Source organism: Hermetia illucens, chromosome 1 (assembly GCF_905115235.1).
Source record: "Hermetia illucens chromosome 1, iHerIll2.2.curated.20191125, whole genome shotgun sequence".
Taxonomy (NCBI): domain Eukaryota; kingdom Metazoa; phylum Arthropoda; class Insecta; order Diptera; family Stratiomyidae; genus Hermetia; species Hermetia illucens.
Window position 1 is genome coordinate 186,469,670 of NC_051849.1, and position 22,472 is coordinate 186,492,141.

General features: G+C 42.7%; 1 protein-coding gene across 1 annotated transcript in view; it reads left to right on the top strand.

Annotated features, from left to right (window-relative positions):
• The window catches only part of LOC119647024 (nephrin-like), a 319,705-nt gene that overhangs the window by 295,243 nt on the left and 1,990 nt on the right, over positions 1-22,472 (top strand). Inside the window, exons 10-15 of the mRNA XM_038047761.1 lie at positions 7,494-7,624; positions 7,814-7,973; positions 8,103-8,202; positions 8,623-8,734; positions 8,928-9,009; positions 16,447-16,588. Coding sequence (XP_037903689.1) covers positions 7,494-7,624; positions 7,814-7,973; positions 8,103-8,202; positions 8,623-8,734; positions 8,928-9,009; positions 16,447-16,588 — 727 coding nt within the window. The remainder of the gene's footprint in view (positions 1-7,493; positions 7,625-7,813; positions 7,974-8,102; positions 8,203-8,622; positions 8,735-8,927; positions 9,010-16,446; positions 16,589-22,472) is intronic.

Consider the following 22,472-nt stretch of genomic DNA (forward strand, 5'->3'; position numbering starts at 1 on the left):
CGATCGCTGCGAAGGTGTGAAAGTGACTCGTTGGAAGAATTCCGCCATCGTGCTCATCAAAGTAGCAGATCGGTGGTCCTGTGGGGGACGTTAATAACAGGCTTCTCTTTACGATGTTGCGTATCTAAAGAAGCAAAAGAAGTAATTAATCACGATTCTCAATCCTCTAACATCCGGTGAAATTCTTCCAACCGGGGATGATATTGCAAGCTATTGTAACATGCGATTATGGAGCGCTTCTCCAAACAGATGTGAATTTATCTTTACCAGTCATGCACTAAAACGGAGCGAATTTGCCAACCTTGTTGGTGTCCCGACAGAGTTATTCATTGCCACACTTGCAATTTCTGTATGGTACAGCTATTACTTCCACTTGTTCGAAAATCCCAGAAATCTGTAATCTTTCTCATTGAGCGTCAGAAGTGGGTAATCGTGAAGATTCCGGGAAAAGACAACCATCTTGATTACGACAATTAGAAGAGTATTTGCCTGCGTCCTACCATCCCAAAGACAATAACTAAATTTATCCTAAAGCGCAGTAAAGAACATCTCTAAAGCTTCCTCGACAGAGGGTAGGCTGGTTTCTGCTATGGATCTTGGCAACCCCATCAATATCCTTCCAATCATTGTCACACCGTGTACGGAGTTTAGATCCCTATTTTACCTATTCTTCATGGATTTCGAAAAAGTTTCTGACAACATCAATAGGGAGCGCATCTGGAATGCTCTAAGCAGGATGGGCATTACGAAAAAACTAATACTTGTCACCGGAGCAATATTTGATGGCCTAAAATGTCACTTTCTATGGCGGTAAAATCTCTGAAAAATCTTGAAATGCAACTGTTTCAACATCGATATAAATCTGATAATCTCAGGTTCGTTCCGTACTGCCGTAGAGAATAGCACATTAACAGTAATCACCACTGTTACTCATGTTCATGTCATGTTATCCGAGAACTCTGGCCTGACACAATATCAAATGAAGAACTTCGTCAATATACGAGCCACCTGTGGATGTGTTAGCAAGAAAGCGAAATTAGCAGTGCGTAGGCTACACATTGAAAAGGGACGAAAACGCCATCACTTGTCACGCCATACCGTGATACCCACTATCTCAAGATGACCGACTAGTGGGTCGTCCTGAAACTCCATGGCCTGGATCAGTATTGAAAGAGTGCAAGTTTTTTGGAAAGTCCTAGGGGAGCTGTCAAGAACGGATAGCGGCAGGACTTAGGTGTAGGCGACGCTCTGTGCCCTCTATATGTGTTAATGGCAACCATACTTGGCTTGCATTCCCAGTCTTGTGGAAGGCAATCACTAGCGAAACCTTAGCCCCAAACTGAACACAAAAAGGTCAAATCATTACGGTAGGCTATGAAGAAAAGGACAGGCAACTCTATCCTACTAGGTGCAAGGGGAATGAGGCACAGGAAATAAGTTACGTCAATCCAAAACTTGGAAGCTAGTCTAAGTATTCTTGGAGTCTCGTGGGAAAACAAATTCATGATCGGTGCAAAAAAAAAAAATTATTTTTATTAGATGCCACGAATTCTTAGGCAACATCAAATATTCTGTTTAATTGGTATCGAGCGTTGTCAGTTTAAAGCATTGTTCCATTAGCGCAATTGAATTGAGGGGAGAAGGAGGCGGAAAATATTTGCCTGACGCCTGTTTACATACGTCAACTTTTTACCTTTTATTGCATTTTAATATGGATAGTTTTGTTTAGTGAAGAGTTTGTTTAAATTTTGTTTTATTATATTAACGAAATTTCGTATGCCGATGCATTGCAAATGTTGCAAAAAGCCTTTAGGGATATTGATGAGGCGTGAGTCTACCAGTTTGACGTGGAGACGAGTCGACAAACGTCGGAGTGGCACTTCCCAGACTTCCCAGACTTGCTTTAACAATGAAGATTATCCTATCGTTAGAGCGATTGCGTGCACATTTCTCACAAACTAAACCCTGTAGACCTATCCTAGTATCATACCTGTTGTAAAAGGTTATCTACTTATGATCTCTGTTCTTGGTTAAGTAATTTAGCTAACATCACAAGGGTTCGTCTCTCCCCTCCCATAATCTCCAGATAGGATTCGCAAATATCCTTAGCTTACCCAAGTAATATAATAATTTAGCCCGCAATGACCAATGAGTGTTCCCACTATGACCCTAAGGGTTTTCTTGGTGAAGTTTAAACAATCTTAAGAGCACTTGGGATCGTATTCCCCCATGAGCATCCTGGATTAGTTCATTTTTGATAGGTTCCCCCAGTATAGTACTTTCCGTCGTTCCTCTTCTTCCCTTTTAGTGTCATAGCAATCAACCCACCCTTTTATTCCACAGCGTCATTGCCTTCTGATCCAATATCGCCTGGAACCCAGAGTACACAGATCTTATTATGCGGGCCGAGTGTATTCAGTCGATAAAGGCGTTCCACAACCGGTTCAGAATTACAGTTAGACCTACGTGTTTTAATAGCCGCGTGTTGCCTCCTCAATGTTTTGCCTCCTATAATTTTTTTGCAGGTTGAAAGTGACATACATTTTCGCCCGAAATATACTAGTGTGCTAACCCGTTGGCTGAAAATACTTCACAGTATATGCTCCAGGAAAGTTCCTGAAGTGATTGGACCATACCGGATGGAAAGTTCCTTGTGGGGTGAAGAGTGCCCCAGCAGGGGTGTTAGATGAAATTTGCATCCACTGATATGAATGGTGAGTCTGCAATCAGTATAAACCAGCACCGTCGTGCCTGCCATGGCGACGCTCTGATTGCTGCAGCCAAATGAATACCTGGGACTTACTTCACGGCAAGTATTCACGTTAAATCCACAAAACCTCCATGTTCTCTAACATATAGCCCATCTAAAAAGCTAGGATGTTTCCCGCTGGCTTGATGATTAGGACATGTCGTATCTCTGCATGCGACGTATTGTCGAACGCTCCTTCGATGTCCAAAAACAAAGACACTACTATTTCTTTAGTTTCTATGACATCGCGTAATATATCCATCAGATGATACAGAGCAGTTTCGGTTGACTGCAATGCCCAGTAAGTGTACTGACGTGGATGCAGGGGATTACGCGTTAGATATTGGTTCTAATCTATCTAGGGCCACAGGGCCTTCTTCATGCTTTTGAGTAGAAACGATGCCAGGCATATTGATCTGAAAGATTTAGAGTGAAAAAGATCCTTTTCGCCCGATTTTAGAACAAAGACAACTTTTGCCCATCTTCATGTCTTCGGTATTTATATGAAGGCTATGCCGCCCCTTACCACCCTTATAAGAGAGGATTTCTAGTCCCCCTTGAAGTGGTACTTGGAAAATGCCATCCACTCCGGGAGATTGCAGTGGTTTAAAGTTCTACTGCCCATTTCACTCTAGCTTCCAAGCATGGCTCTGTCTGCTATTAGGGTGTCAGGCAGGATATTTTTGTCTTCAGCCTTGGGATAGGACCATGCAAAATGAACTCTGAAAAGCAGATATACCTGACCTCCTCTTCTTCCTTTTCCTTCTTTTTCTTCAACCTTTGCCCCGTTCACAAAAGGGGCCGGCTCGTCGTGATCGGTTATGCCATTTTATTCTATCGAAGACCTGATCGAGATGCGGTCGCAAGGATTTCGAATTCCCATCCAACGTATCAATCCAGCGTTATTTCAGCCAGCCTTTTGGTTGGTTACCATGCAGTTTTATGTTCTGACCAATTCTGGCGAGTGAATTCTCGTTAGCGCGAGTTACATGACCATACGGACGATCGGTGTAACCCCACATCGATCGCGGACATCCAGTCCAACGCAACATCTTCGCCTCCATTACCGCGAGATACCGTTTATTATTTTTTATAGTCGGCCAACACTCACAACTATAGAGGGCGACAGGATGGACGACATTGCGGTTAATTTTAGATTTCAGACATTCGTTGATACGTCGAACACAAAGAGCAGCAATTTTGGAACGGCACTTCATCCCGGTTGCACTAATGCGTGAAGCAATTTCATAATGAAGTTCTCAGTTTTTCCAGTTTTATTCAGATTCAATCGGAGACTCTGTTGCATTATTCCATTTTTAGACAAGTTGCTCGAGATCATTGTTATTATTAGACGCATCATCTCCATCAAGCAGTGTATGGGAGGCTGGACGTTGGATATCCCGTGTGACAGTGTCCATAACCAGAACAAGCAGAACAGAACAGAGCATTGGAAGAGTTACTGGGAGGACTGAATCCAGTTCTTACAAGGCCTTCCGATTCTCGTGTCCCCATACATCCGTTTGCTATGAAGTTACCCTGAAGCGCAGAGAGAACTAGGAAGTCCCAGAGGAATGCGTGGCGGGATATACGGAAGTCTTCTACACCGATGGCTCAAAAACAGAAGAAAGTTCTCGAGTTGGAGTCTACCTCTAGAATAAAAACGAGAAGTGGGATTTTCCTTTGCGACAATCTGCAACAGTTTTTCAAGCCGAAGTTTATGCGATCCTAAGGACGGCACACTGGGTGATTGACGAGCGGTTGAAGGGCGGGCGCATCGCAATCTGGAGTGATAGCTAAACTGTATTTAGGGCGTTGAATAGTCCTTAATCACCTCGAAAATCGTTCAGGAATGCAGAAACCGTTTGAACTATATCTCTAGATTCAATACAGTGAAACTACTCTGGGTACCTGATCACTGTTGTGTAGAGGGAAATGAAATCTCGGATGCTTTAGTGAAAGAAGGTCAATCACCCCTATGCCGGGACCGAAACCAGCAATTAGAGTATCAGTAGCATTGGCTAAGTCTGTTTTCAAAAACTGGGAACAAGCTTCCTACAATGACAGGTGGCAGAGCCTAAATGCTGCTCGACACACCAAACTTTTCCTGCCAGAACCGAACATGCGTACCGCAAAGTTTATCCTGTCGAAAAGCAGGAGGACTTGCAGGTGTATTCTGAGCATTCTGACAGGTCATAATTCACTAGCTGGGCACATGTTCAGAATAGGAATTACTCAAGATGATACGTGTCCCTCCTGTAATGAGGAAGCGGAATCCACGGAGCATATGTGAATTCCCCGCCTATGGACACATCAGGCATCAGATCTTTGGTGCCGATGTTCTCCAGTTGCGACGGGTAGCATCACATCCACTAACGGAAATCCTGCGGTACGTTAACGAAATGGGCCAACACGGCCTCAGTGCTCAGAAGTTGTAGCTTCTTCCCCACCACACACACACACACACTGTGACTTTCCCCAAAGTCAGTCATTTCATTGCTTTCTCGACTTCATTTGCGCTGTCAGGTGGAAACGCTCCAACTGCTGGCAATGATTGTGGAAGTGGAGCTCGAAACATTCTTGCTATCTAACTGTCGCGGCTCGACGAACGATAAGCAAAGTACTCTTCTTGTTATTAACGCAACAGAAGTGTTCGATATACTATGTGCGTTCATATCAGCTTTTGGCAAGTCGTTAAGTCGACAAGTACAAGGTCATAGATGTCCACAAATTCGACTATACGCTCGCCACCCTCATTGGGTGTTCAAAACCTCTTTCTCCCATTGCACCTCTTGCCGTCTTCCTTTTCACTCACATTCCCATTAAGGATCTTTGCACCGAGAATTTGCCAAAAAACATCTTTCTCAGCATCAGGTCGACTTGCTGATCAGCTGATATAATGGTGAACTTCATCAACCGGTCATCAAATCGTTCGGCTTCTTGAATGGCATCACGGAAACCCTCTGAGGTGACAATGTCACCATCGTATTGAGTGTGTGGGCTACCCAAATAGAGAAGTTTATAGCCATTTTTGCTGCTTTCGCGTTCTATGTCGCAGCTTTTGGCACCAGACCATCGAGTTTCTTGTCAAGCGCAGATGTCATTGCGCCTTTTCCGAAGGGCTTTTGTGAATTCCTCGATCTTTCCGGTGTGGGTGTCAACATTTAGCGTGCAAACACAAATTCGTTTCGCTTGGACTAACTTACGTCTTGACGACGTCCATGCGTTGACTGATGTGGACGCCCAGTTTATAACCACTTTTACCAAGTTCGCGTCTATATCGCAGCTTTTGGCACGAGGCCATCGGTTTTCAGCGTGCAGATACGTATTTTTTTTGCTGAGATTAATTTACTTACCTCCTGACGCCGTACATACGTCAAAAACGCTCGCCTACTTCGCGGCTGGATGGGCCCTGGTTGACTGAGGTGAACGTCCTAGCATTTCTCCGAGGCTTAGGACTCAACACGAGCTTTTCGTTTTTAACAAGATTGGATGCATTTTCTTGGTCACCTGTCCAGGAAGATCAGGTAGGATTTAGCATAGTGGAATAACTCCAGCTATACTTTATTTATCTCTTTCTTATTTCAGCAGTTTATTTTTGTTTTACTGAGCGTGACACAAAGTACGTTGCCATAATCCCTTCTCCTTTACCTTGGCTGGAGAGTTTGAGACAAAGCTGGGATACTATACTAAATCCTACCTACTGTCCTCATTCAACGTAAATGTCCCATATTTTTTCTTCAGATAGGCAAAGGATATTGCCCTATTTTTGGCTGCTATACGTACCGTCAGCGCGTTCTTGTACCTCGGCCAGGAAATGATAGACTGTCAAGAAAGCAGCATCAATGAAAGTGGTCCAAAGCCGCAAAAAACCAACACTCCATACACATCTTCTTAATAGATGTCCTGCTGGGAATTTACTCAGGTCTATAAGCTGTTATTAAAGGAGCATTTTATAGACCCCAAGCCATTATCAAACTGTGACTAATGAAACTGAAAGAGATTCCTCAAATCACCACCTTCTCATATTTCCTGTACAAATGTAACAAATCAGTCCCTGACCTTCTAAAATATACTTAATTCCCTTTAAAATTACCAAAAGACAAATATCGCTCCTTATAAATGAAACGAAGTATCCTGTTCCTAAGTAATCTCAAGCAAACAACACATTATATTGATTAAGTCAATTTGAAGCTCCTCAACTTGGAACTTCAATACTCACTTTATCATTTTAAAGTTGCAAATTTTCCTCTTATACCAAGGACATAGCTTTTCTCCATTTCTCAATGTCGACATTGCAAGACAAATTACATTTACATCAAACAGACTTAAACTGGAGAGAAGTATGTTTTTCACTGTCTGATGACCTTTATAGGACTAATGCCACGCTTACAGGACCAAGTCGCTCCCTAAACGATTTCAATTACAAGGAATTTCAAAAAGTATACTTTTGCAACCAAGCACTTTACTGCAGTGGGTATGGGGAGTGAGTGTTCTCCTTTAACTTCAGTACCAGAGAGGGGATGGGAATGTTTTGCACAGGACTATGGGAAAATTAATAACGTTCCTAACTGAAGCATGAATCCCTTGGAAACGGATCGACCAACTGATTCAATTCCACATTCAAAAGTTCCATTCAGATGCGATTTTAGCCCAACCCAATCTCTGATCAATGTGCAGTTATCCGAACTGTAAACATCTAGATGTCCAATAATTTTCAATACTCGTACGTTCGACTTTGTTCCAGATCCACCCCTCGTCGCCCTTCGCCTAGGATCAACTTTATCTGCTGACGATATCAAGGAAGGCGACGACGTCTACTTTGAGTGCCAAGTTCAAGCTAATCCCCAATGGAGAAAACTTAATTGGTTGCATGACGTAAGTAGTCTGATATTGTATAACAGAATCTTTTGTCGTAAATATCTCTTCGTTCTCAAATCCGACCTAGTGGTAATATTGTATAACTTCTGTATGATGGAAGGCATTTCTCAAGCTTAAATATTCCTCCTACATCCAGGTCCTGTATCCCGACCGACTAAACGCAATTTGCTCTTGTTTATTCTCCAGGGAGTCGTGCTCACACATAACACATCAGCTCGGATTATTCGTTCGAATCAGAGTCTTGTCTTACAGCGAGTGACTCGAGAGTCATCTGGAAACTACTCGTGTAGCGCAATTAATGCTGAGGGTGAAACTGTAAGCAACCAATTTGTACTGAAAGTCAAATGTAAGATGCTCATTTCCCTCTCTAACAAACGATTCTTAATCTATATAATTATATATTGTTTCCAATATCATCATTCGTCTTTCGCCATCCATTATGTAACTCCTGAAAATGCCATGTCTTCCTTTTTAGATATTCCGTTCTGCAAGACAGACAGCATTATAGTCGTAGGAGCTTTGCATGGTGAGCGAATACGAGTCGGATGTACGGTGGAGGCGTACCCACCTCCCAGGTATGAAATTTTACACCCTCTAGTTTTGCTCGTATCAACACGTTGCAAAGTTCCTCTATTTGGAGGAAAACAAAGCTAGAATTTCATTACGGATAAGATAATAGACGTGTATTGTTACGTTCGGGGACAATCGATTGCTTCCATGTCCTTAGTCCTTATGAAGACTTTCTTCATTAGGAACATTTGATACTGCATGTACACATGTATGTTTATATGGAGATGTATTTTAAAATCCCACATGACAATAATCGTGTGGTTCAAAGACGTACCGGGTGACAATTTCCCGATACTGTCTGCTATCTCTTCTACATCCTGAGCACATAAAAGGCATAAATTCTCATATTCGTACCCATGAACGTTTCGGTACTGACACACAATATCGATATGACCCAGAGCTCACTTTATTAATTGAATTTGCAGAAGTTTTCGTTGGAAGTTTAACAACTCCGGCGAAACAATGGACGTGTCCACGGAGAAATTTTATAAAAATGGCTCGCTTAGTATCCTAGAGTTTGCTCCAGTTAAACACGAGGCAAGTATCGATTTTCATTGTTAACTTTTATTCAGTTGTCCTGTTTGCTTTTACATATGATCGTCACATAGCACCCCCAAGAAATATACGATAATCATATAAATTTTAGCACACACAGAAAATCTGACAAAATATGTAGCACCAAAGGCTTAGCTCACTCATAGCTGACTAACTCGAAATATGTGTTTTACAGGATTATGGAACTTTATCGTGTTGGGCGCAAAATTCCGTTGGCATTCAGCAAAAACCGTGCCTTTTTCAGATCATACTTGCAGGTATGTTGGCATAACAAATAAATCATTCTTCTTCATTATGTTTTCGGTTTGGAAAATATGTCGGTACATACCGGGGACGAAGGAAAGCCGGTCGGCGAGGAAAGTCAATATTGTTTTTGTCTCACTTTCCACGGCTACGGACTACATAAGTCATTTTTAAATGATAAATTATGATACACGAATTTGAGACAGCTTAGCGTCCCACTTAAGCCAGTGGAAGTTAAAGTAACTATGGAAATATTTTTGCGGCTGAAAGGATGAATGAACAAGGACATTAATTTGATATGAAATCAGCCGAAAAAACACAGCGACACACCGTACTGGGCAACACTATTAATTCCAGCGTCCTTGTACGAGTTGCTGAATTTCAAGGCAAACACCAGAAATTCATTTCGGAAGTTGGTAATTATTCAGAACAGGCACCTTCTGCTTGGGCATTTTTTCATCGATAGTTATACCTTTAGGCACCTTCTTCAGGCGGATTACATAATCAGTTTCAAGACACTCGCTATGTTAGCAGAATACGAAAATGCCAAAGGATTACTATGATATTCCCTCAGTCGCTGGAGGTGTCAATGATCAAATCCATTTTGTTGCTAAGAATATTCGAGGCCCTAATTGGATTCTTTGTATCCAAAATTGATGAAAATAAGACTAAAAAGGAGCATGACTTTATTTACGAAAAGAACCTTCAAATGTGAGGCTAGAATCCCGACCCGTAATAACAGCTCCACATATTTGGCATGTGCCCCAAACTACAAACATCCACAATCGTTTGGGTTTATTTTGGGGGTCAAACGTCCACGCGTTTGCAAGTCCGTTTGTGTTTTCTGAGCAAGCAAGCGAATTCACTCGATTAGATCGCTGCAAGCACTTGCAAACCTACACAAACTAAGTCAAACTTTTGTCGAGAATTGGCAACCGTGTGGCTCCCGGCAACAATACAAACAAACGGTTCCGTTCACGACGAGACTTGTTCGCTGATGGGACGCCCAGTGGCGAGAAAGCATAATTTTGACTCTGGACCCGGAGATCCACCTATTTTAATCGGCAACAGGTTGGCCTTCTTCGCTGCTATAGCTAATGTCAAATGTTGTAGTCCTTCTGGTAGAGCTGATCAGCTGTGAGCCATGTAAGCGGAGGAGCTATACACGTTACCCAATCCCGTCTGCTCCAGTTTGACCACGGTTACATCGGAAGTAAGGGCCGAACACAATGAAGCGTGCAAGCTTCTCCTGGCGAGTATTAACACAACTTGTTTCAAATGAAAATAATTTACTACTTACTAAAAATCATTAATAAAGTCTAGTAAAAGTCAGAAATTACTACATCCCGATCAGTCTCTCTCATGCTGTAGAATAAATAGCAATATTTGGTTTGGAGCCCTTTGTATGACTCCTGACAACGTCCTTGAAGGGTTCCGCAAGTCATGCTTCTTTGGCCGGCCATTGCTGATCACCTATTTGCAGAAGTTACTTGGTGCCCTGCCCTTGCACACTCTGCTCGATCTCATTTTAATAACGATTGCATTTGAAGTCCATGGACTTCGCCTTCTGCTTATTTCCTAGACATTTGTTATTGCATTCTTCGACAATCGCCTGGTATTTAGCGAGGCCCTTTTCATTCCACTCGTCGACAGTACCGATCTCGTTATTCATCGCAATCTCGATCATGTATTGCCTTTCAGTACTGACTCTTGAGAAGAGCACCATTGCACCACCGCTTCTTTACAGGTTTCCAATGGTCGCCCCCGACGGTTTCAGATTAGGAGTACTATGTTTGCTACTCACCACACCCAGTTCCAGAACAGGGGAACAGCTGGAAACCAACGTTTGCCGCCTCACTCCCGGAGGTCCCTATTGTTGATTTTAGCACAATCCGGGGAAAATGGCCACTAAAGTAAGGGTCTTACTTGAAAGTGAATGTACCAACGTGTTCAAACTCCGCATACTAAAGACCAAGCTCCTCATTTGTCACCCAATCTTCGGCGCACGGCTTGGGTTCCTGTTAGCACCTTTTCCAATGCAGAGAGGACGACCTTCGAGTTTGCTTCGGTTCCTGACCAACAGGCAAACAGATTCTCGTCAGATAGATGAACCTGCTCCCAGCCCGTCCTTGCACACTCTTAGCAAATCTGAAGATGGTTTGCAGTCACCACCATAGGGAGATCGTATGAAAATTTACCGAATTGTAAAAACTTAACATGAAGCATAATCAGATCAGGCTTCCTGCTTAACCAGAGACATCCACAAATTTTAATTCATTATTAATTTATTCATTGGTAATTGAATGAATGCGTTTAGGTATAGAGTATTACAATTGAGCAACGGTGTGCCGTCGGACTACCAACTAAATACCTCCCAATTGCACTTCGGGCTAGCTCCCGAGCTCTCCTCTTTGTGATCTCTTCAATCTCTTTCACCAATAGGAGCGCGGGGGAGAAAGGAAGCTGTTCGTTCAAGAAACCCCCTGCCATCCGACCTCTACACCGGTCAAGCTCTGCCTTCTTTGCAATGACAAGAACGCGAACGTAATTCGCAACACGGCTCCACCTGTCAGTGGTTCTCAGCATCTCCCCAGAAATGTTGTCTGAAGAGAGATCCTTCATATTTAGATAAAGTTGTTGACGGATCTCATCCCACCTTCCATAAGAAAAAAAGGTCTGATGGGCATCTTTCACCACTCTATTGCAAAACGCACAATCACGCGATTGTGCTTTCCCAATCTCGAACAGATAAAACTGAAAGCCACTTAGAAGTTGAGTTAGGAAATTGTCAAATAGAGTAGTCTCACCATGATTCCGATTCAGCCACGCAGTTGCCATCATCTAGTTTACGTTGCCGTTCTTCACGAGCAACCACCTCCTTTGAATCTTCTAGCTTCCACATGTATATGGCTTTATGTTGCTTAGCAAGAAGGGCAACGGTTTAGAGGTTCAGCGACAGTGCGGTACGCAGACGCCTCCCACAAAGTTTCCCCTCTCTGCGATTGCGAAAGGCGCTTACGATATACTTCTATGCCAGAGCGTCAGCCCATATCTCTGCGCCATATAGCAGAAGAGACTATGTTGAACTCGCCAGAAGACGTCGCTTGCTAGACGTAGGATCCCCAATATTATCATTAGCCGACTAAAGGCCAAAACTCGAGCTGCAACCTTCTCCCCTGCTGCTTTGATTTGTTTGAAAAAGCTAACCTTTGAGTCCAGAATCAGTCCAAGATACTTAACCATTGGTTTTTACTCGATTATCGGCTCGTAGATCGATCTGGTATCATGGGCGGGGATTCTCGTTTTAGTCAGAATGGCTACTTGGATTTTTTCCAGTGAAAGGTTGTAACTATAAGTATGCATCCATCCGCTTGATCTTCACATCACTATGCTAAGTCTGCCTGGCGCCTCTTCGACAGTGCGTCTAGCAACAAGCGCCGCGACATCATCTGCATAACCGACCGACTTCTGTAACAGCGAGTTTAAGCAGACTATCATACGAAGCATTCCAGAGGTTCGGCCCTAGAACGGATCCCTTCGCTACCCCCGATGCGACCTCCTTCCTCCTCTGCTCCTTTAACGTCTGATAAAGCAAGGATCAGTTCCTCAGATAATCCCTCAATATCCGTAAGAAACACTTCTTCTGATGAGCTTGTTGACCACTTTCCCGGTAGCGTTAAGCACACTAAGTGGTCAGTATGAAGACGGTAGCTGAGTCTCGTCATTCCCTTTGTTGATTAGCGCAAGATTCAGTCCATCTGTTCGGCCTTAATTAAACAGAGATTTCGCAGAGCCCGATTTTTCGGATTACTAGTTTGTAACCAAGTCCCCACAGGTCTCTATTCACCTCATCATCCGGGCTCCACCAGCAGCGAGCTTTGCTCCTCTCCTTTTTGGCTGATCTGTACTCTGTCATTACGGTACATACCTCCTACCTCCTAGACGTTGTTTTCTCCGACGGAGTTTTTGACACTCCTTCCGTAGCTTTACAATTTCCGCTGTGCAACAATACATAGATGGCTCCATGGCCATGTCTCCATCACCTCCTGGAGATGGAAGCTCCGCAGGCCGTCATCATCAGGTTCAGCACCACCACCTGCTAAAAAGTTCGCGAAGAATGTATTCATGGCCGTTTTCCGAGAAGTCTTCCAGAACTCGCCACCCGTCCACCAGCAACATCAGTAATTCCGATGCGAAAGTTACGTCGAGAATATTTACATCGCAGCAATTCGAGAATTTGGAGTCTACGTGAATCATGTGCCATTCAAGTATCATGCCATTGAAATCACCCTCGACCAGGATCCGCCCTTCTGTACCCAAGAAAGTGTCCTCCAGAGCATCATGCCTGCGTCGAAAGTCCGGCATCGTTTCATTTGCTGTTAGCTTACCCTCAAAAACTTTTCCCCTTAACACCGAATCAAGAAGACAAGTGCGTCCCCTCAGACTTGGGCAATAACCCTAAGGTGGGTGCCGTCACGGACCCAGATGGTAGCGGTACCTAATATGTCAGGGTGCCATGAAGCTGGGTTCTTGTTTCGTACCTCTTTCCAGTTCTGCTCTGAAAAATGGACACCACGCCTTGCCCGCAATGTACGCATCTCATCAAGCTCACCACGATGCCGGCATAGAACGCAGCTCTCTTTTTTGTTGCAGGTATTCGCTTCTGTCACGTCGTCGACAGGTTGCAGATGTGTGCCCATAATCTAAACATATGTAGCATTTGATTGGGCGACCCGGATTCGTATCCTATACATTACAGCGCGTTTTTGGCCCCGGGAGTTCGCAGAGGTGATGTCAATCCGGACGTTGTTTACCTCCAGACATTGGAGCTTGATGATCTCTTCTATCTCGTTTTTTCTGTAGGGCAATCAACGTCGCATGCAAGCACTGTCAGGATGGCGTCCATGTGTTCATTCATTGATCCTTCTCAGGTATAACCTGCTTCCGTAGCTGGACCGTTCGTATTTCTTCATTAACACTTCCCACAATTCATGCGCCCCGTCTGTATAGTGAATATGTACCAACTGATTGTTTTCGACACTTAGAGTTATATATAATATGTGATAGCTTTGTTGTTCTTCTTGATCCACACCCCATCCACCGGCGTGTATCATCATTGACCCAATATTTCGTCACGAATGAGACCTACTTCTAATTTTCTTTTCCCGAAAATAAAATTTCCTCCATTCAACCAGATAATATTTTTCTTGATGCCGTCCTAGAGGCCTGAATGGACGACGCTCTATCCTCCTGCAAGTAGATGCCGTAGCGAAACACGCATGCAAAAGTAGACAACCATCAGATCATGATCCCTGTCGAGGTCTATGTCAACACCTCTTTTGTTACAAAGATTGAGAAGATAACTCATAAATATACTGCTGACCGCAATGTGAGCGTTGCCGATGAGTCGAAACTCAACTGGCTTCGTTGTAGATCCTGACAAACAACAATGACAAAATTGCAAAATTACAAACCACTCACCATTTTTTTATGGTCACCAAGACCATGTGATGGGGCACCACGTGCTCGAACAAGGTGTTTTAAGAGCCCACCTTGGCATTCATAGTACCCATCACCATTATAATGTTTCCTTTAAAAAACTTAACACTGTAACACTGTAGGATTGAGATGCTCTTTAACCTATACCGGAATTTTATAGTCACGAACCTGTTAGAAACCAGGTCAAGAAAGCGGACCTTGCGGTAGCCATTAAAAAAGACCGACACCGAATTCGTGGCTGCTACCACTTGGCGTTTCAGACTACAAAAGGGGGAGAATTGCTCCCTAGAGTCCCAATATTTTACTTCGCTTACGCCCAGAACGTCCAGCTTATATCGAGTTGGAGAAATCGGCATTTGGAGGGCCCTCAATGCCGTTATCGAGGAGCGTGCACACATTTCATATACCAATTATAAACCGTTTTCAATAGCCAAAGAACGCAGCCAAGAGGTCAGTTCCTATCCGACACATTGGTGACGTTTCGGTAGCAATATAATTTCAAAATTGGCAGGTTGCTAGCCCACAAATTTCTATGTTAGTCACCTTTCGCGACAAGCAGAGAACAACGCACTGAATTTCCGCGTTGAAATCCTCCCCGATTTTTGCCAAAAATATGTTTTTGAGAAGGGCTGGAGAATTCATTCAATTATTTTTGACAGCATTTGTAATATTTACACAGCAACGATATTCCTCTATAGTTTTCGAAGAAGAGTTTGTCACCTTTGTTATAGAACAAACGTCACTTTTGCGCCCACTTTCTAGTATAGTTTCGTTAGACCAAACAGTGGTCGGGAGGTCATGAAGCTTGGTCGGCATCACTAGTTTCCTTACTTTTACTAGTTTCGCGGCTATTCCACTTCGAATGTGCTGCAGTTTGTTGTGACATTTATTTGCTTGTGACTGCTGGCACTATTCGTCAAACTATTCATTCCTTTACCTCAAGGTTCCTATCTAATGATATTCTCTGCATCCGTTTTGATTGCGTTTTTCAGCCACGATTTGTTCTTCTAACGTTCTGACCTATTTCGATCCCATCTCTTTGTTCTAGAGCATTTAATATCGAATCTGACAGCTGATATGCGCTGGCTGCCTCAATTATCTGCTAGCCGACCTCGACATATTGACAAAAGAGTGATCGCTGTGGCAAAATTGCCCATGCTATATGCAATTCATTTCTCAAGGGGATCATAATCAGTGTGGTTGGGCTTCGCTCCGACTAGCGAAGTCCATGTCTTTATACCGCATTCTGGCGCTTCATCCCTTTTCCATTTCTGAAAATAGTGTGCGTTCAACTGTAAAATAACTCACTGCGTAATAGTTTCGTTTCCTGGACCGCCAAAACGTCTACCTTGCATTTCTCGAACTATCCGATTAGTACCCTAAGAGCGCCAGTTGTAAATAGGGAGCACAATTCCAGGTTCGAAACTCATAGTCGACTTTCAACAAAACGCTGCCACCATGGGGCTCCGGACTCGAGTGAAAACACCAGCTGGAATCACCTCGGACAATCAGATGAAAGTGAACACTGAAATCATTCATACCAAAGTCCTTGATAACAGCTATAAGGATGCCGCAATAACCGCAGCTTCCAGAGGCCCTGGAGATGCAGCATCGACAAATAATCTTCACAAGCAGCTAATCACGCGCTATTCTCATCCCAAGCATCGGGCAATTTAATAAAATTTACTACCAAAATAAAAGGGAAATTATCGCTTCCACTGAAACGTATTTTATATTAAATCGCTTCCAAGAATAGTAAATTTCTTTCAAAAAAGGACGAAAAATTATTTCCATACATACAATCCACACAATATATTCAAACTTTCCGGGAAAACATATCTGATTTAATGTGATATTCTTTTCAATGTTTTATGTAGTAGTATTATCTGCTTTTTCCTTTTTTCATGAATCGAATACTAATGCAATGTTCTAAATTCCTTTCCCAAGGATAGGTTTGCCATCAGCTCTCAAGAACTGCACAATGACAAATAATACACAGTATCTGTTGGAAGTCCAGTGCCATCCAGGCAACGACGGTGGTTTGCCGCAAATATTTGTTCTCAGGATTATGTCAACAATGACTGGGAAACTGTTGTAAGTATGATATATTTAAAAATACAATGAAGCTCTTATTTCCAGCAACATACTTATGAATACATGCGAATATGAGTGGAAATATATTTTCTCCCAAGGAAAACTAGGTAAAGAAAAGCTAGGGTAATATGTTTGCATAAATAAAAGTTAGCGTGGTTGTACCTACTAAACGTAATCCCTCAAAATCCTCATTAACTGTAAAGATCCATGTGCGGAACAATTAATGTGATTGCAACTCCAAAATGCACGCGCCCATGTTCGTTCCTAAACTGCTCTGCACGAAATCCGCTTTATGATTCGCATCTATTCCACGTACAATGTTTCGATTTTCCTTTCCATAAATCTCGTGCATCCTTTGAGATTAGAACGAACTCGTTACATTTTGATACTCAACATTTATTGACGCCCACAGCCTAGCTGCCGAGGGAAACATTTAACCATCGCTCACGAGTACAAAGGAACTTTGGGACTTCGTGCTCTTTTGAATGATATTGAGCGTTGCCTGCATCACTTTGGCTATGAAAAACTTGAGATTCAGTTTAAAGGTGGATAGATACCAGATACATTTTAATTATCATCGTGCCGTCTTTAATTACGATATTGTCTTTACGGAAAAGTACAAACCTCCTTGCTTCAGGTGATAAACTTTTCTGAGCATTTAGCTACCCTGTACGTTCCTTTCGCAATCTTTTGAGAGACATCGTTGATGTTGAGAGATTGCCGATTGATCTTTAAGGGAGGAAAAGATAAGTTCTTCCTGACTGAAGCAGTGCTAGCTAAAACTAGCTAAATCAAATGGAAAACAAGTGACAAATCGATGAGTGTTTAATAAGAAGCAATTTCAAGGTTAAAAGGAGGACTACAAACATGTCTCAATAAATAAAATTGTGTATTATTTTCGAAATTTATTTCATTTACTTTAAAATCCACCCTTTGGTATCAAAACCAGCCATACATGCTCCGGCTGGCCAGAATGTGTCATGCGGCTGGTAACCGATTGAAAAACCAATCGGCCACCCGATTGACACTTTCAGATCAACAGGCAAGCCGGTACATGGGTGGGGTGAGGCACTAAGCCTACGTCGAGGTGGTAAGCACTTTGTTTACCAAGTGATCCCTATATACATAGAACTTCATAAATTACTAGACAGGTTTCAGGTATTATTCTACCAAGTATTTGGAGTGGTGTAATTATGGAAAAGTTTAGAATGTCGAAACTTCTTCCAGTAACTAGGAGCCGCCGTTCTAATGGTATATCATTTTTCAATCAGTAAAGCAACCAGTGATAAGAACTGTGGGTACACACCTTGATCCTTTCATGGATAGCTTTGCCAATCTTTCGAGAGGTCATCTTCAACTCGTTTTTATACCATACTTCACTTTTTTTCCCTTTTTTGGAACGGCTATACATATATATCATATATGGTATACTACTAAAAGCTTCTAATATTTATCCAATCTTGGAAATATTTTCTGTATTCCATTTTCGGAATGGACTTGAGTGCCTTCTTGGAGATGTTAATTTGTCGGTCTCGGCTCACCTTTGGCACGGCATTCGCTTGATTGACCTGTTTTTTCCGGGTCATTGGCGTAGATCCATGTTTCATCTCTTGTATTAACGCATTAAATACGCTCTAGAAGTTTTCGCACGCATTAAACATGCGCCCTGTTTTAAACAAATGGAGTTATTTTGCCAACTATACATATAGTACCTCGAAGTCGCCATGTAGTTGACCTAAAATTCTCCAAAGCATCATTCTTTCCAGCACAGCTAAGAAATCGAGATTTGGTTTGATTTTGACCGAAGTTTGCGAAAAGTACATGAATACAATACAATACAATACAATGAATACATGAGTACAATAAAAACTTTAATCCTATAGAGAGGTATTTTCAGCTGAAGGTTTTTTGGTAGACAACGGTAGACTCCGTTAGCTGTCTAACATACAGCCGGGCATAGATTTTTTCGTGCATGTTGTTGTTGGCTATGGCTTGTAATCCCAGATAGGATCCAATTATATGTTCCTACCTGTTCTACTACGCCTCGTCTCTGCTCAATCTACATAATAACTTCCTTTTCCGTAAACTTAATGAGGATAGAAGCACCTGTATACTCCTCGAATGCTTCGACGATTTTGCTAACTTAGATAGAGAAGAAGCCGGCTTTGTTGAAGAATTAGGTCACAAATCGAATGGCTAACATTCGGCATGACAGTAAAATGACCTGCACTTGCTGACACATAGAACCAAAAGAGATGCCCCCAAATTTTCCCGACATTCATTAGAGTGGTGACGTATGTCACTCAATTATCCTCACGATGGAAGGACCGATTACCACCGTCTAAATTCAAAAATTTTCGGAAGAAATAGAGGTGGTTAGGAAAAATGGTCAACCCCGGAGGAACTAAAGAACTTACATTCGGTTGTTGATCAGTAAGGTCTCTTCATGGTTGGAGGTAATCTTCGACCCAACAAATTATTTGAAAAACTCTTTTCTTCATGGAGGCACCGCGACAGAAGTGGATAAGTAATCTATCAATAGTCCAGATCACACAACGTCCACCATTCTTATCCTGTGTCGTGTGCTATGACAAACTTCTCTCCAAAACTCCTCCGTAAAACGTCAATTAACAGTAATTTTGAAAGGATATTTCTGTCTTTTCATTTATATGGTGAACAAATGTGCAGCATTTGAAAATGCGAAACTCTAAGCGATTTACGGCAAGGAACTAACCTATTAAAAAATCTGGATCTCCAATCACTTTTTCCAATGCCATGTTAAAAGGGATAGACAATAATAGTCTCCTTCTCGCACCCCCTGAAAGATGTTGAATGCTACCGACAGTAGCAGAACGGCTGAAATCTTTAATCTAATTTGTTAGGATGTTAAATTTTACAGATAATATAATTTCCCAGGACTCTTCGTTCTGCCAAGTAACCGTTTTTTACCGCGGCGAAATTTCCGATAATTATCCACACGTACCTGCTTTCTTCAAGAATGTTGCATATGTCCGCCACACAATATTCGTTCCTTCAATAGCTAATCATCATCAAAAAAGGACTTCATGGCCGCAGCATTAAGATGTTTCTAAATTCTTTTAGCAATCACTCGTCCCGTGTGGTGTCCGTACTGATCTGTACTGACCTTAACCCAACGTGTTCTGTCTCGTAAATTGCGAGGCCTGGTTCAAAATCTCATAACAATAAAATGATATTTTGAATCAATATTAGCCACCCTAGAGACTCTTACGTTCATCAGGTTCGAAAGCTGACGGCGTCCAATTAACACATGATCGATTTATTTCTATGTGATCCCGTCTGGTGATATGCTGGTAACCTTCTAGATATTCTTCCGGTAAACCAAATGCTTCTAACCACCATTGATTAAATAGTTCACAAACCATTGTGAACTTCAGGAGGCTATAAGAGCGTGCTTCTCTATCTTGCTGTTAACGCACTCCAAGACAATTTTAATGTTATTCTGGGGGAAACACCGAAGGCTCTCTCTACCTCCTTAAAAAGGCGTCCTTCTCATCAAAGGTATACTCCTTCATAGGGGCTGAGATTAATATGACTGATGTTACGGAATTTATAACCTTTCATCTATGATTTTAAAGTGGCTGTTTTCATTGATTTTTACGCTAACAAAGAGACCACCCGTTGTGGTTGATAATTTTAGTAGATGTTGAAAACGTCATTTTCTTTAGCCTTTGTCCCGTTCGCTAGTGAGGTCGGCTCGTCATGATCGATTGCGCCATTTCTTCCTGTCACTTGCAAGATCCGGATGCAGCTGCGAGGCTTTCAAATCGCCATCCAGAGTACCTACTTCGATGATCAGACCAATTTTGACAAATAAATTCTCGTTAGTGCGAATTACGTGACCATACCATCGAAGACGCCCCTTTCGCAATTTTTCCACGATCGGTGCAACTTCATATCGATCGCGGATATCCTCATTTCGGATGTGATCAAAACTTGTCACGTTGTTCGTTGTCTTTTATAGTCAGCCAGCACTCAGAACCATACAGAGCGTCAGGGTGGACGAGATTGCGGTAAATTTTAGATTTGAAACGATCTATCATACGTTGATCATAAAGAACACCAGTTGTGGAACGTCGCTTCACCCAGGTTGCGTTAATGCGTGAAGCAATTTCATAACGCAGTTCTCGATTGGCTGATAGCGTTGCTTCTCATAGCGTTACTCCATGAGTAACCGCCCAGCGTGTATTGTGTCAGTAGTTCTGCAGTTCTTGAAAAACCCGGATTGATTCACCATTATTTGAACGAATTCGCGAATATGATTGTCAAGAATCACCATCAACGGCGCAACAACCGGTATCCGGTCTAGGCCTGCCTTAATAAGGAACTCCAGACATCCCAGTTTTGCGCTGAGGTCCACCAATTCGATATCCCTAAAAGTTGTCCGGCGTCCTGACCTACGCCATCGCTCCATCTCAGGCAGGGTCTGCCTCATCTGCTTTTTCTACCATAGATATTGCCCTTATAGACTATCCGGGTGGGATCATCCTCATCCATACGGATTAAGTGACCCACCGTAACCTATTGAGTCGGATTGTATCCACAACCGGACGGCCATTGTATCGCTCATAGATTTCGTCGTTATGTAAACTACGGAATCGTCCATCCTCATGTAGAGGGCCAAAAATTCTTCAGAGAATTCTTTTCTTAAACGCGGCCAAGAGTTCACAACTTTTCTTGCTAACAAGTCTGCGAGGAATACATTTGGACTGGCAAGATCATTCTCTTGTACAGTAAGAGCTTTGACCCTATGGTGAGACGTTTCGAGCGGAACAGTTTTTGTAAACTGAAATAGCGTCTGTTGGCTGTGATTTTTCGACCCTAGATAAGAGAAATTATCAACGGTCTCCTATCTTTATCCTTCCCGTTTGACCAGCGCGGTTTGATGTTGTTGGTTGGTTTTCGGTGCTGACGTTGCCACCATATATTTTATCTTGCCTTCATTGATCTACTCGATCTGGATGAAGTAAGTTTGTACGTCTCGGGTGGTTTCCTCCCCTGAAGTTGATATCGTCAGCATAGGCCAGTAGTTGGGTGAGCTTAAAGAGGATCATACCTCTTGCATTTACCTCAAAATCACGGATCACTTTCTCCAGGGCCAGGTTAAAGAGGATGCATGATAGGGCATCCCCTTGTCATAGACCGTTGTTGATATCGAATGCTCTTGAGAGTGATCCTGCTACTTTTATCTGGCCTCTCACATTGGTTAGGGTCAGTCTATTCAGTCTTATCAATTTCGTCGGGACACCAAATTCTATCATGGCACTGTACAGTTTCACCCTGGCTCACGTCAGTCAGTCAGCACGTGGTCAATTTGGTTGAAAGTGGTCCCGTCTGGAGAGGCCCACGTTTGTTTGTGAACCGCTTTCCGCGCAAACCAAGAACTTCCAACAACAATTTCATATGATACTGCTAATAGCAGGTTTCATTTTTCGGCTGGCTAAGAAATCTACTCCGAGCACATGGTTTACTGGATGGCCACCATAATATATGGTGTAGCGACTCTTCTCCAGGAAACCGGTCCCTAACCATCGCATCTCTTGCAACGCTTTTATATCAGCCCTACTGCTTGGGATCTCCATCTCTGTACAGGGAGCGCACGTTCCATGAGAAAATGCGCAAATCGTTTATCCATTGTCGATGCTGGGTTCATATTTTTGAAATCCATCCTGTCCGAGGCTCCTTCCGTGGCTTCGTAACACCGATTTTCCATGTAGGGTTATCAGCGTTGCCCAACGCCCAACCTGGAGAACCAGTTGGCACATTTTGTCCCGTTTTTAATAGCGGGAGACTCTCCTTCATCCTTCTCCGTCTGCAGCTTTTCATGAAGAAAGAACTCCCATCG